This window comes from Podarcis liolepis, assembly GCF_965112155.1.
Source record: "Podarcis liolepis genome assembly, chromosome: 4".
Lineage (NCBI taxonomy): Eukaryota > Metazoa > Chordata > Lepidosauria > Squamata > Lacertidae > Podarcis > Podarcis liolepis.
This window is the reverse complement of record NC_139558.1, coordinates 32,761,735-32,774,036: the sequence shown is the minus strand read 5'-3', so window position 1 is coordinate 32,774,036 and position 12,302 is coordinate 32,761,735. Positions and strand designations below refer to the sequence as shown.

The following is a 12,302-nucleotide window of genomic DNA, read 5'->3' as shown; positions in this document are numbered from 1 at the left end:
TAGTCCCAGCTCCCACAAAACACTGCCCCACTGAAGCTGCTATTTAGTCTTGGAGCGAAAATGCTAGGTATAGTCCTACCTGGTATGATTGTTCAAGTAATCTGAATTCGTCATAATATTTTAGCACATACTTACTAAGTGTGTGTGTGTGTGTGTGTGTGTGTGTGTGTGAGAGAGAGAGAGAGAGAGAGAGAGAGAGAGAGAGAGAGAGAGAGTGCTATTACTTGAAAAGTACTACAACAAAGTTCTTTTTCTTTCACTCACAGCCAGAGTTCCATTTTGAAGCCATGTCTCTAAAGATGGATTTTGGTTGCTTCTGTAGCTTCTATTTATACAATTTCACAATTTCTTTGGCAGAGGCCAAAGTACATACCAGGGTGTTGCCGTTTATGAACCTCGGGAGATGTGAGAGGCAAACAGACTGGATGAACTTTGGTTACATATTCCAGACAAGCACAATGGCTCTATTTATTCAGACTAAGCTGCTGAATGCAGATTGATTGGCTCTGTGGGCAATAAATTTTCACAGCCACAAAACCTCAGTGGCAACCAACCTGATCCTGCAGAAGGGTGGGGAAACTGCCTACAAGCCTGAGGTTGTAAAAATAAGTTAGATTATTTTTCCACATATGTAAACTAGTCAGTCAAATTCTTTTAACACTGATTGACATGAATTCCACAACTGGCTTCAGTGGCTTACTTCTTCCCTATAGAGTTCTACTTTCTTCTATAAAATGTTCTATCCTAAAATAATAGGAAGCAAAGTAGAAAGGAGGAAGGAAAGGAAGGAGGGATATTTGCATAATAGTTAGCAATCACTGTTTAATATAATACACCCAAGACTGATTTAAACGGCCCAGTGACCACTATACTGAAGAACAGAGAATCGAAATATGGATATTTCATGTGTCATTCCACACTTCAGGGGAACCAAGAGGCAATAATCATGACAACTGAACAATCTTAAGTATGATTTTAACATCTCTATGACACAAAGCTTCAGACATTTTCTGAAAGGATGATGGCAGCATTATTGCTCTATGTATTATAAATCAAAGGGAACTGGGTCATTTTAACTTGCAGATTTATGTTAACTACCAAGCGGTCTGCTAATTGTGTGAGCTCTTCAGATATTTATTGGGGATCAAAAAGGTAAGTTCTTCTCCAAAATCAGTGGAATTAAATGCGCAAGCAGGAAAAAATTCTATCCCCACATTAGCTCTTCTGATCACTGCCTATAAAATTTTAACTATGATTTTAACTGGATAAATGATGAGGAGCAAAGGAGGAAAATACATTTAGGTAATTAAAATTAAGGATCTATCTAATGTGTGTGGCTAATTAATTACAGCAAGCTTCTTGACACATGATCAGCTCAACTTTGTTCTCCTCTTCCTCCTCCTTCATAGCTTCTTCTCTAACTCTTAAGCTTATTTATTTAACGTAACACATTGAGAGCATTTTCATGCTACTCATTCTGCTCTTGTAGCCATGCACTTTCATTGGAAAATCCCATGTTATTGTCTGGGCTTGTTCCCATGGGACATCCTACAGTGCTTTAATTTCTAGGAAGAAAGAGAGGCAGAGGCTATGAGGAAATATCATTTCCTCTTTAGCACTTTAACAACTTGTTGCCCTCCACTTGTTTTGGATGACAACTCCCATCCACTGCAGCCAGTACAGCCATGGCTGGAGCAAAACCTCTTCACTAGATTGAGGACAATTCCCCCATTTCCTGCAGCCCTATATGACACAGCCATCACTGCTCAGAGGACTGCCCTGACTCCCAGGAGAAAGTCTTATGAGCAGGGAGAAGGGAAAGGTCAGCTGCCTTTTAGTTGCGCCACCATTGGATACCACCCAAGAGCTATAACTCTATACACATTATTAACTGGATCCTCAGCTTTGTATGAAATGCTTCTTATGAAATATTTAAATGAGTTATGACATCGTCAGCATACCTCTATCATTGGATCATGCACTTTTTATATTAAAAAAACCTTTAGTTTTGTTACCTGGTCGTTCTCCTCTTCATCACTGCTCAACTTGAGGTCATCTTCTAACATCCTGGAAAGAGAAAACAACAAATGACCTACATTTAAGTCCAATAAAACATTTCAGATATAGTTTAGATAATAAAAGCCTCTTAATTATGTGGCACTATGATGCAAGAAGAACGTTGGTGAATCGGACCAAATGCACACATGGATCTGGCTTCAAGGATGATGCTGCGTGGGTGGAGGAGGGCACCCAGATCCTGGTTTCACCAGGCCAAGGCCTGGTCAATAACAAACAAACAAACAAACAAACAAACAAACAAACAAACAAACAACTGTCTGTTCATTCAGCTTTCCTGTACAAAGGGAGGCAGGTCTTTCAGGGAACAGAAACGCCTTGGGTTCCACCGCCAAGTATATTAGAGGGAAGGATCAATAATGGAGGGAAGCAGAGGAAGAGGCGGGAATATGAGGCCTGTGAGGATGCTACCTGGCAGGACTAGCATATCAGGCAAAATAGCATGGGGTGGGGGGGAACTGATCGCATGAGTTGCCCAAGGAAATAGCTGGTTGTCTCATGCAGGAGCCAGGCTATCGGTTTATGCAGTGCTTCTCCTGACTGGCTCAGGAATCTGTGAGGGAAGGGTTTTTCACCTTTTCTAATGTATAAACCATCATCCATAGTGATGCTTATAGGTCTCTTTTCCCCCCAAAAAAGTGACTCAAAGCGACTTACTGAAACATCATCAAAAGCCAGTATAGAAACAAAAACAAAACAGAAACATGAAGCGCTCCTCCACAATATGCAGAGATCCCACTCAACCCACACAAGCTGCTCTAGTGGCTCCTCCTACAATCCCTGTTTTGAGACTGGAGGCAGGTGTGTAAAGGGTTGTGTGTGAAGTTCCTCCCATTCCCATTTCAGCAGCTGTACTGTCTGGATGAAAAGTGAAACTTTCCCCCCAGAGCATCATTGAAAGGCAACAAACTATGTTGTCATTTGGGAGAGCTGCGATCCTACTTCTGAGGCTGATGGACCAGCGTTTGAAAGTCCCATTGTTCTAGGTGCATTTTGCGACAGGTAATTTCATTAATGCGAACATTTTTCGGAGCTCTGGGAGCAGTACTGCACTTAAGATTTCAGATTAAAACAAACGTAAGATTTTAGCTGCAGTTCATTCATTTTCAGCTTTGTAGTCTTGTTATAAATAAAGTGCGCCTGGACATTCCGTTGTGGTGCCCATAACCTAGGTTTAAGGTGCCATTTAGCTCCTAAGTTTTCAGTTTCTAACACTGTGCTGGGCATAGTATTCCCTTCTTTCCAGGCCTGTGTCACTCTGCTTTCTACACAGGCCCTAACCCCTCTAGGATCACGACAGAGTGCCATCCTGTGGACACCAGAAGCAACCAGAAAACGTTCGGTGCGTGCTAAAGATTAATCAATGAGACTTGCTTCCACTGAGGAGAAGGGAAATGCTGTTACACTTGAACAGCAATCAGACTTCAACACTGCAAATTTACCCCAAATGGTATGCAAAGTGGTGGCTAGGAAATATAATTTCTACTTAGTAGAAATTCACATAACAGACAAGAAAAAAGTACAATGCTTGACAACTCTGCATGCAGTCAATTTTTTTGGTCACTGCTATCATTTATCTCTTAAGTCCAGAAGTGTGACTCTGTCACAATCCAACTTGGAGGCAATTAACACTTCACACAGCATCAGGGGTCCTCAAAGTGTCTAACTACACAGTAGTCATGTGCTTCCTGTGCTCCCAAGTATTTTGAAGTGTATCTCCTCTTGGTGCTTAACCAAAGTTAACTGCTTGAGGTATTGGCTTGATGACTGGGTAGAGAGCCTTCTGAGTGACAGAATCATGTTTCTGGAATGTTCTCCTCAGGAAAGCATACCTGGCATCTGCACTGTCATATTCTCAGTGCCAGACAAAGACCTTTTTGTTATCCCAGGCTTCTTGAGAACAGTTGACCCTGATCTGGTATATTTTTATTTGAAAGGTGAAATAAAATCTATTAAACTTGAAGCAGCAGACAAGTACCAGAATTCCTATGAAGCTGCTCGGCATGAATTGAAAATAGAAAACAGAGGGTAAGTGATAATTTTGTAATTCTCCTAGAATCACAAACAGGTGGCAAACTGGGTCATGTGTTTCTTTAATAATAATAATAAATCAGTTCAAAGGTATATCTCATTAGTTGGGATGTCATTATTCTTTGAGAGAATTTGCATGCATTCTGACTGTCAGTCAAATCAGCTAACATCAATAAATATTGACTGGAAAACATGCAGAGTCTGGTTTTTTTATTTGTGCAAAATGAACCATCTACTGCAAACTCCAAGAAAAGGCATACCTCTGAAAAATATGTGCTAAGATTAATCTATTGAAACACACAGATAAAATATATCTAACTATCAAAACATAAATATTTCATGAATAATGGGTGGACACATGTTTCAATCAGTGTTAACGAAGTGAAATTTACTGCTCTTATCCTCTTCCCATCACATAACAGATGGTTAACCTTGCCTAATGCATATCTACATCCAAAGCATGAATTTCATTTAGGACAATCTGCTAACACAGTATCAACGAAGCTGCCATTTTAAACAAGCTGTTGTGGCAACTCTATCACTGAAACAATTCCACATGCTAAAAATCTAATGTACAATTTTGCTGCTGTGTTTTTGAAAACTACAACACTTATTTGTTTAGAAGGAAACAGAAAAAACCCAGAAGATTGTTGCTAACATAGGAACAGAGGCGGGGCTAGCTGCTCTGGCACCCATGCTGTGCACCCGGGGGGGGGGCGAGCATCCCAGGGGACAGGGCGAGTGTCCGGGGGGGGGGGGTGCCACCCGCAGTGAGCATCCCAGGGGGCAAAGTGAGCTGCCCATGGGAGGTGGAGCGAGCCCCCATGGCGGGCTGTTTCCTGGGCAAGCGGGGGGGGGGAGGGAGCTGCGCTGCTTTGCCAGCAGCCTTCCTCCCTTCCCTCTTCCTTTTGACAGCTTGGAGGGATCCCCCCCCCCCGGAAGCAGCCCAGGAGCAGGGGCAACGGCACACCGCCCACCCGCGACTCCCAAGCCTCCCCTGAGCTGTCAAAATGAAGGGGGAAGGCCGCTGGCAAGTTGGTGCAGCTCCACCCTTTCCTCCGATGGCTTGGGAGTCATGGGCGGGTGGTGCACCAAATGTCACCCCCCTCAGTGATGACACCCACCCACCCCCTTCCTCCGCCCCTGCATAGGAAGGTGAACGATTAAAAAAACAAAAACGCAATTTGCAAATATTTCAGTGGAGCCCACTAGGATGTCTCTAGAAACCTTCTATTGTGCTTTAGAGAACAAGTTGGGCCTGAAGCAAATGCTGACATGGAGTATTCCTATTCAGTTGTTCCAGCCATGCCTTCCTACAGGATACTCCATTCCATTCCACCAAACTGCATCAGTAGCTCATAATCCTGGGTTCACTGACTGTATACAGGTGCTCATGACTTTTTGTTATACAGTGGTACTTCGGGCTACTGACGCTTCAGGTTACAGTCTTCGCTAACCCAGAAATAGTACCTCGGGTTAAGATCTTTGCTTCAGGATGAGAACAGAAATCATGCGGCGGGGCGGCAGCAGCGGGAGGCCCCATTAGCTAAAGTGGTACCTCAGGTTAAGAACAGTTTCAGGTTAAGAATGGACCTCCAGAACGAATTAAGTTCTTAACCCAAGTTAGCACTGTATTTTTTAAAATCCCCCTACTTCCCATGTGAATTAAGACCCTCCCACTTTTTTTATAACACTCTGCAGCGGCATGACATTATAAGCAATTTTCTTCTTTCTTCTTTCTTTGGAGATCACTCGTAACCAAGTAAGATTGTCTTCCATGAACACGGTCTTAACAGTGAGTCCGTATGTGACTGTGGAGGCCAATTCCGAATCCACACGTCCTTCTACAGTGGGGACATAAGTATCCGGGCAGGAGTTGATCATGGTGAGTGTTGAGTGCCAAATGTGCCTTCTTCTTAGCTCGTTTCTCCTTTCCGTCCTGAGTTTGTGCTTCTTCACAGTCCGCGGCACCTTTAGTAAAGGCTGTTTTCCAGTTGAAGCACTTGCAGGCCAGTGTTTCCCATAGAATGGCATTATTTAAAAAGGGAGATACAATTCTGTATTCCACATTATGCCTCATGAGTGGCAACAGCATTTGCAAATAATACTAGTACAGTGGTGGGCCACAAATGAAAAGGGTTTTTAGTGTGGAATGCAGCTGAGTTGGTTGCTTGTTTTGCTCTCTCACCTAGGGTCCCTCAAGTATGCTGATGACTCTCCTCTTGCTGTTTTGGATACGTAAGAAAGGCACACGAAGAAAGAGTTTGTCATTAATGGGTGACCTGCAACAAAGTGTTGCAGTGTGAGGGCGTGTGTTCAGGAATCCAGTTAGTGGCTCCATTCCACACCTCTAGTTTGTTTGTTTACCCTTGGAAGACTTAGGGGGCAATTCTATGGCAAGATCCTGTGGGATGAGCATCTTAGGATGCAGTGGGACTTAGGCTGGAATGGATCCTAAACCAGTTTAACTGTCTTGTGTTACCTAGCATAGAACATTATTTTAAAGGCTTGTTTTCCCTCTGCAGAGAAGCAGCAGTAGCTCTGCTGCTGAATGGAATGTGAATCTGGTGTAACTTTATGATGGTTTAATTTACCCTGGCTAGCTTTACAACAGTTCCCTGTGCTCAGGATTGCTCCCTTATTTATATCTCTCAACTTGAGTTTCTGGATGGTTCCACTTTGGTTATAAAAGGACTGGAGAACTGAGTTTCTTATTAGTACATAAAATGATGGCACATAAAATAGTACAGAATAGTAAGTTAAAACACATATTTGTATTCCTAAGTTCCAATACTAAAAACCACAAATGAATACTGCAAATGCTAATTAAAATAGTACAGACATGGTATAGCCCACCACATTGACACTGCTGTAAAGTAAATATAGCAATGCAAGATTTAATTACCAAACATAAAAGCAAAATTGTTGAAAAACTAAGCTGCAATCCACTGTAACAAAATTAGCAATCTCAGTAAAGAGAAATAAATAGCTGCAATTTTCCACCTGGGTAGAATCCATCTTCACAGTTCTGCTTTTCCTTTCCAAGCCATTAAGGGTTGGTAAATGAACTGTTACATTCCTGTCATGTTGATTATATCCAATGTATTGACTGCATTTTGAAATGCAACGCTGAATAAGAGCGTGCCTACATGTTACACTCTGTGTCAGAAAAGTCCTACTGTGTGAGAGCTTGTGCATGTTGGGAATTCTGAGACTACTCCACTAACAGGCAGAGAAAGCTGGAGGTGACAGAAATCACACACACTCAAGCACACAGGAAGAAGAAGCTGTTGGAACTAATTGTCCCCTGGGAGTTGGAAAGAAACTGGGAATATGACCCACCATTAAGCGGAAGCAGAGGTGTGTGGGGGGGAAGCAGGAAAAGAGGCCAACAGTGGTTTCCACTTAATGTGCATTTACCTATCCCTCCCCAACCCCAGGAGCCTTCAGAATTATTTACAGGCAGAGGTTGGCTGCATAAAACTGCTTTTCATGTGGTGAGTAGAATGTGTAGTCAAACTCTGACAGAGTAGACACATTATCAGAATACGAAATTAGCAATGGAGCTGGGATTTCAGAAATGGGTTGAGCTAGACTTCCTCCCCTCTGAATATTGGCTTGTCTCAAAATGCTGAGTTTTCAAAACTGGGGGGGGGGGGGATTTCTCCTCTTCCTCAACTTTTAGGATCCCATTCCTGATTCTAGAAAGTGTAGTTTTTAATTTATCCCAACTCACCTACCAGCTACATTTCCCAGACTTCTCGTCCGGAATAACACAGGCTCTAAGTTGATTCTGAGATCTTCACTGAAAAATGAGGAGCAGCTTAGCAACAGCACTTGGTTTTCACCAGCTCTTTCCTTTGTCTTTGCTTTCTTCTGTCCTCACAACGTGGTAAGTTTAGGTAAGGAGGTGGGAGAAGGGGAAGGATAAATGGCCGGTGAACGGGCTGGCTTTCTGGGCACTGCCAATTGTGTGTGTGTGTGTGTGTGTGTGTGTGTTTTGAGGGGGAAACCCTTGCATTCTGAGCTGCTCCAAAAATCTGTTCACCTTCTCTGGTGGGCCTTATTGTGGGACTGTGTTCACCTTGCCTGCCAAGGTCTGATGGGGAAGCCAGGGGGATGGTTTCCTAGGCTTTCTGCCTGGGAAATGGATCCCACCTGCTCGCCCAGCATATAGAGGGGGCCCGTGGTTTGCTCTGCAGCCACTTTTTGTTGCATCAACAACAACAGTTGTTGTCAGTTGTCCAGTGTTCTCCTTAGGCCCCAAAGCCTTACCACCAGGAAATTCCCTGCATAAAGATTCCTTGAAGTAATAGCTTGCCAGGGACTCTGGATCTTCAGAAGTCCTGGCAAATTAACACTTCCATTTCTGTGCTGGGGTTGGCGTGGGCGGAGAATGATTAAACAACAACAACTTTCAACAAAATTTGCATCTCCACTGAATAGTTTTCATTATGTACCGCTCTCACATAGCATGCGATCTTAAACCAAAACCAAGTCAGACCTCAGTGCAGAAACTTTCTAAAAAGAAAATAGAACCCAATCTTTCTCAAAACATTGCTAAAAAGGACAAAATAATTATAATACAGTTCCACAACACTTGTCTACATCCTTGGCGGTAGATAGTGCAAAATAATTTCTTAAATATGACAGGTTTACAGTTCAAAGCTTGAAAGAGATCTACAACATAATCCCACTTTAGGATCAAAGAGGCCACATAAAAATGAGAGCATGTATGAAAATGAAAAAACGATGGTCACTTACCAGAAGATTATTTCTCTGCACTGGCCTAAACATTCCCATCAGTCAAGGAGCCTGCCAAAGTTTCAGGACTAATCACTTACCACAGCAGGAAGAAACAGGTTTAAGCAATAAAGTGTCCAAGGGAGCTACTCAGTTTACCTAGTCACATCTTGCTTCCTACGATTCCATTGAGTCCATTCTGGTTGCTAGTGATTAACAGCTATTTTGGTAAGTTTATACTCCTTCAATTTCTGGTAACAGCCTGCTGCTGCCTTTTGAAAATATTACTTAATTTTTAAACATGAAGGGCAGTGGGAACCCATAACCTACACCGTGTTTTGTGTAATATGTGGTGATACATTATATTATTTCTGTGGTGTTAACACTCTACAAACTGCCTACCAGCTTGCTGAAAGTGCAGTATCTCCCTTCCTGTCAAGTTAATTGCAAAGCCTTTATCTTTCTTTCCTCAAAATAATTTGCTTCCTCGGCTATTTTCACGGGTTTACACTTTTACCTTGGATATGGCAAAGCAAAATTAAGAGATCTGAACAGTTATATAGAGTACTACATATCATTTGTAGAATATCCATGGGGCTGTATCCATACTAAGTTCCTGTTGAAATTTGGTCCCGCTGAATTCAACAGGTTAGGTCAGAATGGTGATTTACACCTGATTTATTTCAATGGGAACTGAACACAACTTAGTTAGTCTGGATCCAACCCCATGGTGCATCTCATAGCAAAATAAGAGACAGAACCATTCCTATTCCAAAACGTCTATAGTGCAGGGCAACTTTCCCCAACCTGATGCTCATATTTTATTCCATTGCAGCTCCCATTAGCCTCTGCCAGAATGGCAAATGGTTGTGGATGCTGGTAGCTGTAATAGAAAACATCTGGAGGGCATCAGGTTGGAGAACGCTGGTATAGAATTATTGGGGGAGGGAGTTAAAACAGGAAATGAGAGGGGAAAGGCACAATATGTTTGCTAGAATAAGTTGTAGAGTTTATGAATAGGGCAAAAGAGAAGTCAAGAGAAATTTTGTAGGCCTTTGAGAAATTTGGCACAGCTTAGGGGGACAGCTTTTGATATTAGATGTGGCTGGCTGAATAATGTGGGACATCCTTAGAGATTATAACGTAGGAAAACTGCTCAGAGGCTTTTTGTCAATTAAGCAGTATATAAATCTTGTCAAACAAATCAGAAGAACAAAGGTCCCAGGCAAAGATGAATTGAAAAAGATAACATCCGAAAAATAGTGTGAGGCATATCTGCTGAGATTCTTGAGACCAGGAACAAGGTGTTTGTGCTGAATGAAAGGGATGAGGAGAGTCTGTGGAATAATCTTAAAAGAAGCATGATGCAATCAAAATATAATGGTTTTAGCAGCTGTGTTTGAAGAGAGATCAGACAAAAGAAGATGGGGGATGAGAGAGAGACATGTAGAAGTCTGGGCAGGAGATGATCTGAGCATAAATCAGGGGCTTTGCTGTTGGAATGATGAAAAAGAGCAGGTTCTGTGGTACCTTTAAGAAAGGGATTTGCTTTTTCTCTGGAAAACACCATGGATATTATGTACATTAAAAGTAGTATTTCAGATTAAGACCTAAAGCTCAAGTTTTATTCAGTTTGTGTTAGGGCCAAAAAGACTAATTAATTTGTAGGATCAATTCATTAATTCGTCAGATTTAAAACTGTGGCTCTTTAATCAGATCTTAATTGAACCCCTCCCCTATGAAAGGGTTTAAGCACTGAGGTCATTGTGAACATCCTGTTAAAGATTCTTGATTCAAGCAAATTCATTTAGAGAGTTTTCTAAACAACCAATTAATTCTGTAGGATACATTTCAGAGGTAATGTTATAGTTGCTGTATCAAGAGACTGCAATAAACAAGCTAATTAGCTGACATTTAAAACAAGATATTGATTCTGTGAAATTCTTATGTTTAATTGGTTGTGTGCTGTACTTCAGCCTAATTAGTTATAAAAGAAAGTAAAAAAATCACTAGTTTTGAGTTTTATATGTGCTATTTTTTTCTGCTGTAAATAAGTGGTTCTTTGAAAAACATGAGTGATTATACATTATGCAATCAGTAAAAGTTAACAGCTGAAAAATATCCATATGATGCATTTATTCTACATTATTAGTTGACGAAACAGAGAAAACTTTGTTACAAGAAAACCAATTTCTTACTATGTGATTTCATACATCAAATAGCAGCCTGTCAGTGAGATTTTCCCTGGAACTGAGGTTCATATTAAAAGGTCATCCTACCTCCCTATGTGCCATGGTCTTGAACCTGATTTATAGTTAATATCACATGTAATGATGTCAGGATCTTTAACTTCAGATCAGAGAAACCTACTGTCTAGGGGAGCCAACAGAGGCTTGCCTTGCCCTTCTACAACTCCTGGTTCTTTCCCCTGAGCAACTCATCACTAAAGTGAAGGGACTCTTGTGCTTTGCCTCGCCTGTCCTGGACTGCCACCTTTTGGAAACTGACCACCTGTTTGCACAAGTGCATACCTGAGTCTTTACTCATGGCTCTGGACTTGGCTACAAACTCAAGAAGCAGAGAAAGTGTTTTGGGCTTGGTCACCCACAAGGGTGGAAGAATCTGCCAGTTGTGGTTCTCTCAGCTTCCAATCTTAAAGCCAGTTTTCCACATTTCTGCAGCAATCTTTTGTTTCTTATTTATAATCCTTATGAAAATTCTTCAGCATTTTGGTGTGATTTTCTCCTAATTATACACATTTATATGCAACTGACTTGTGTACAAATTTTTTTTGCAAGCAATTTCCCCTAATGCAATGCATTTTTCTACCTTGTTTTATTGTTATTTTTATGCACACTTTCCCCTAATACAGTACATACGTTTTTGTGAACACTGGTTGGATAACTGCACCACAAAATTCAGGTAAGTGCGAAGAAAGAAACCTATAGACGTCATCACCCAACACACAGCAAAACAATTAAGTTCCTGACACAATCTTAAAAGTTTTCCAGTAAAATGTATTGACCTTAGATGTTAAAAATACCACATGTTTGTAATGCCTACCATGCGCATTATGGATATTCTGCTCTCTACCTCAGGAATCCACCTCCTTAGAATTCTGCTCCAATTTGGCACATTAATTCTTTCTCCTTGCTTGTAATGTTTCCATTGCATTCATGTGGGACACAGCTTTGAGTGATGTCATGTGTTCTGATCACCTACCAGGTCATTCACTTTTCTATAGTTCTACTTGGCCACAGTGCTGTAAAATAAAACTTGTACGTGTATCTTTGCACTTCAGAGAATTGAGTATGTGGTCTGTTGGTCAAACCTTTGCCTTCTGAGTGTCTGTCACCTCCTTCTTTTGAAATGATATTTATGTAAGCTGTGTACTACTTCTATTTACATCTTGACCCAGCAGTATTTACACACAGTCTGTCAACCCTGGATTG

At 41.5% G+C, this 12,302-nt stretch overlaps 1 protein-coding gene across 8 annotated transcripts in view; it reads right to left on the bottom strand.

Moving 5' to 3' along the window:
• AFF3 (ALF transcription elongation factor 3) overlaps positions 1-12,302 on the bottom strand; it is a 233,086-nt gene that overhangs the window by 56,771 nt on the left and 164,013 nt on the right. For all 8 annotated transcript variants that reach the window (XM_083501640.1, XM_083501638.1, XM_083501639.1 and 5 more), the window contains one exon: positions 2,016-2,067. In XM_083501640.1, coding sequence (XP_083357766.1) covers positions 2,016-2,067 — 52 coding nt within the window. The remainder of the gene's footprint in view (positions 1-2,015; positions 2,068-12,302) is intronic.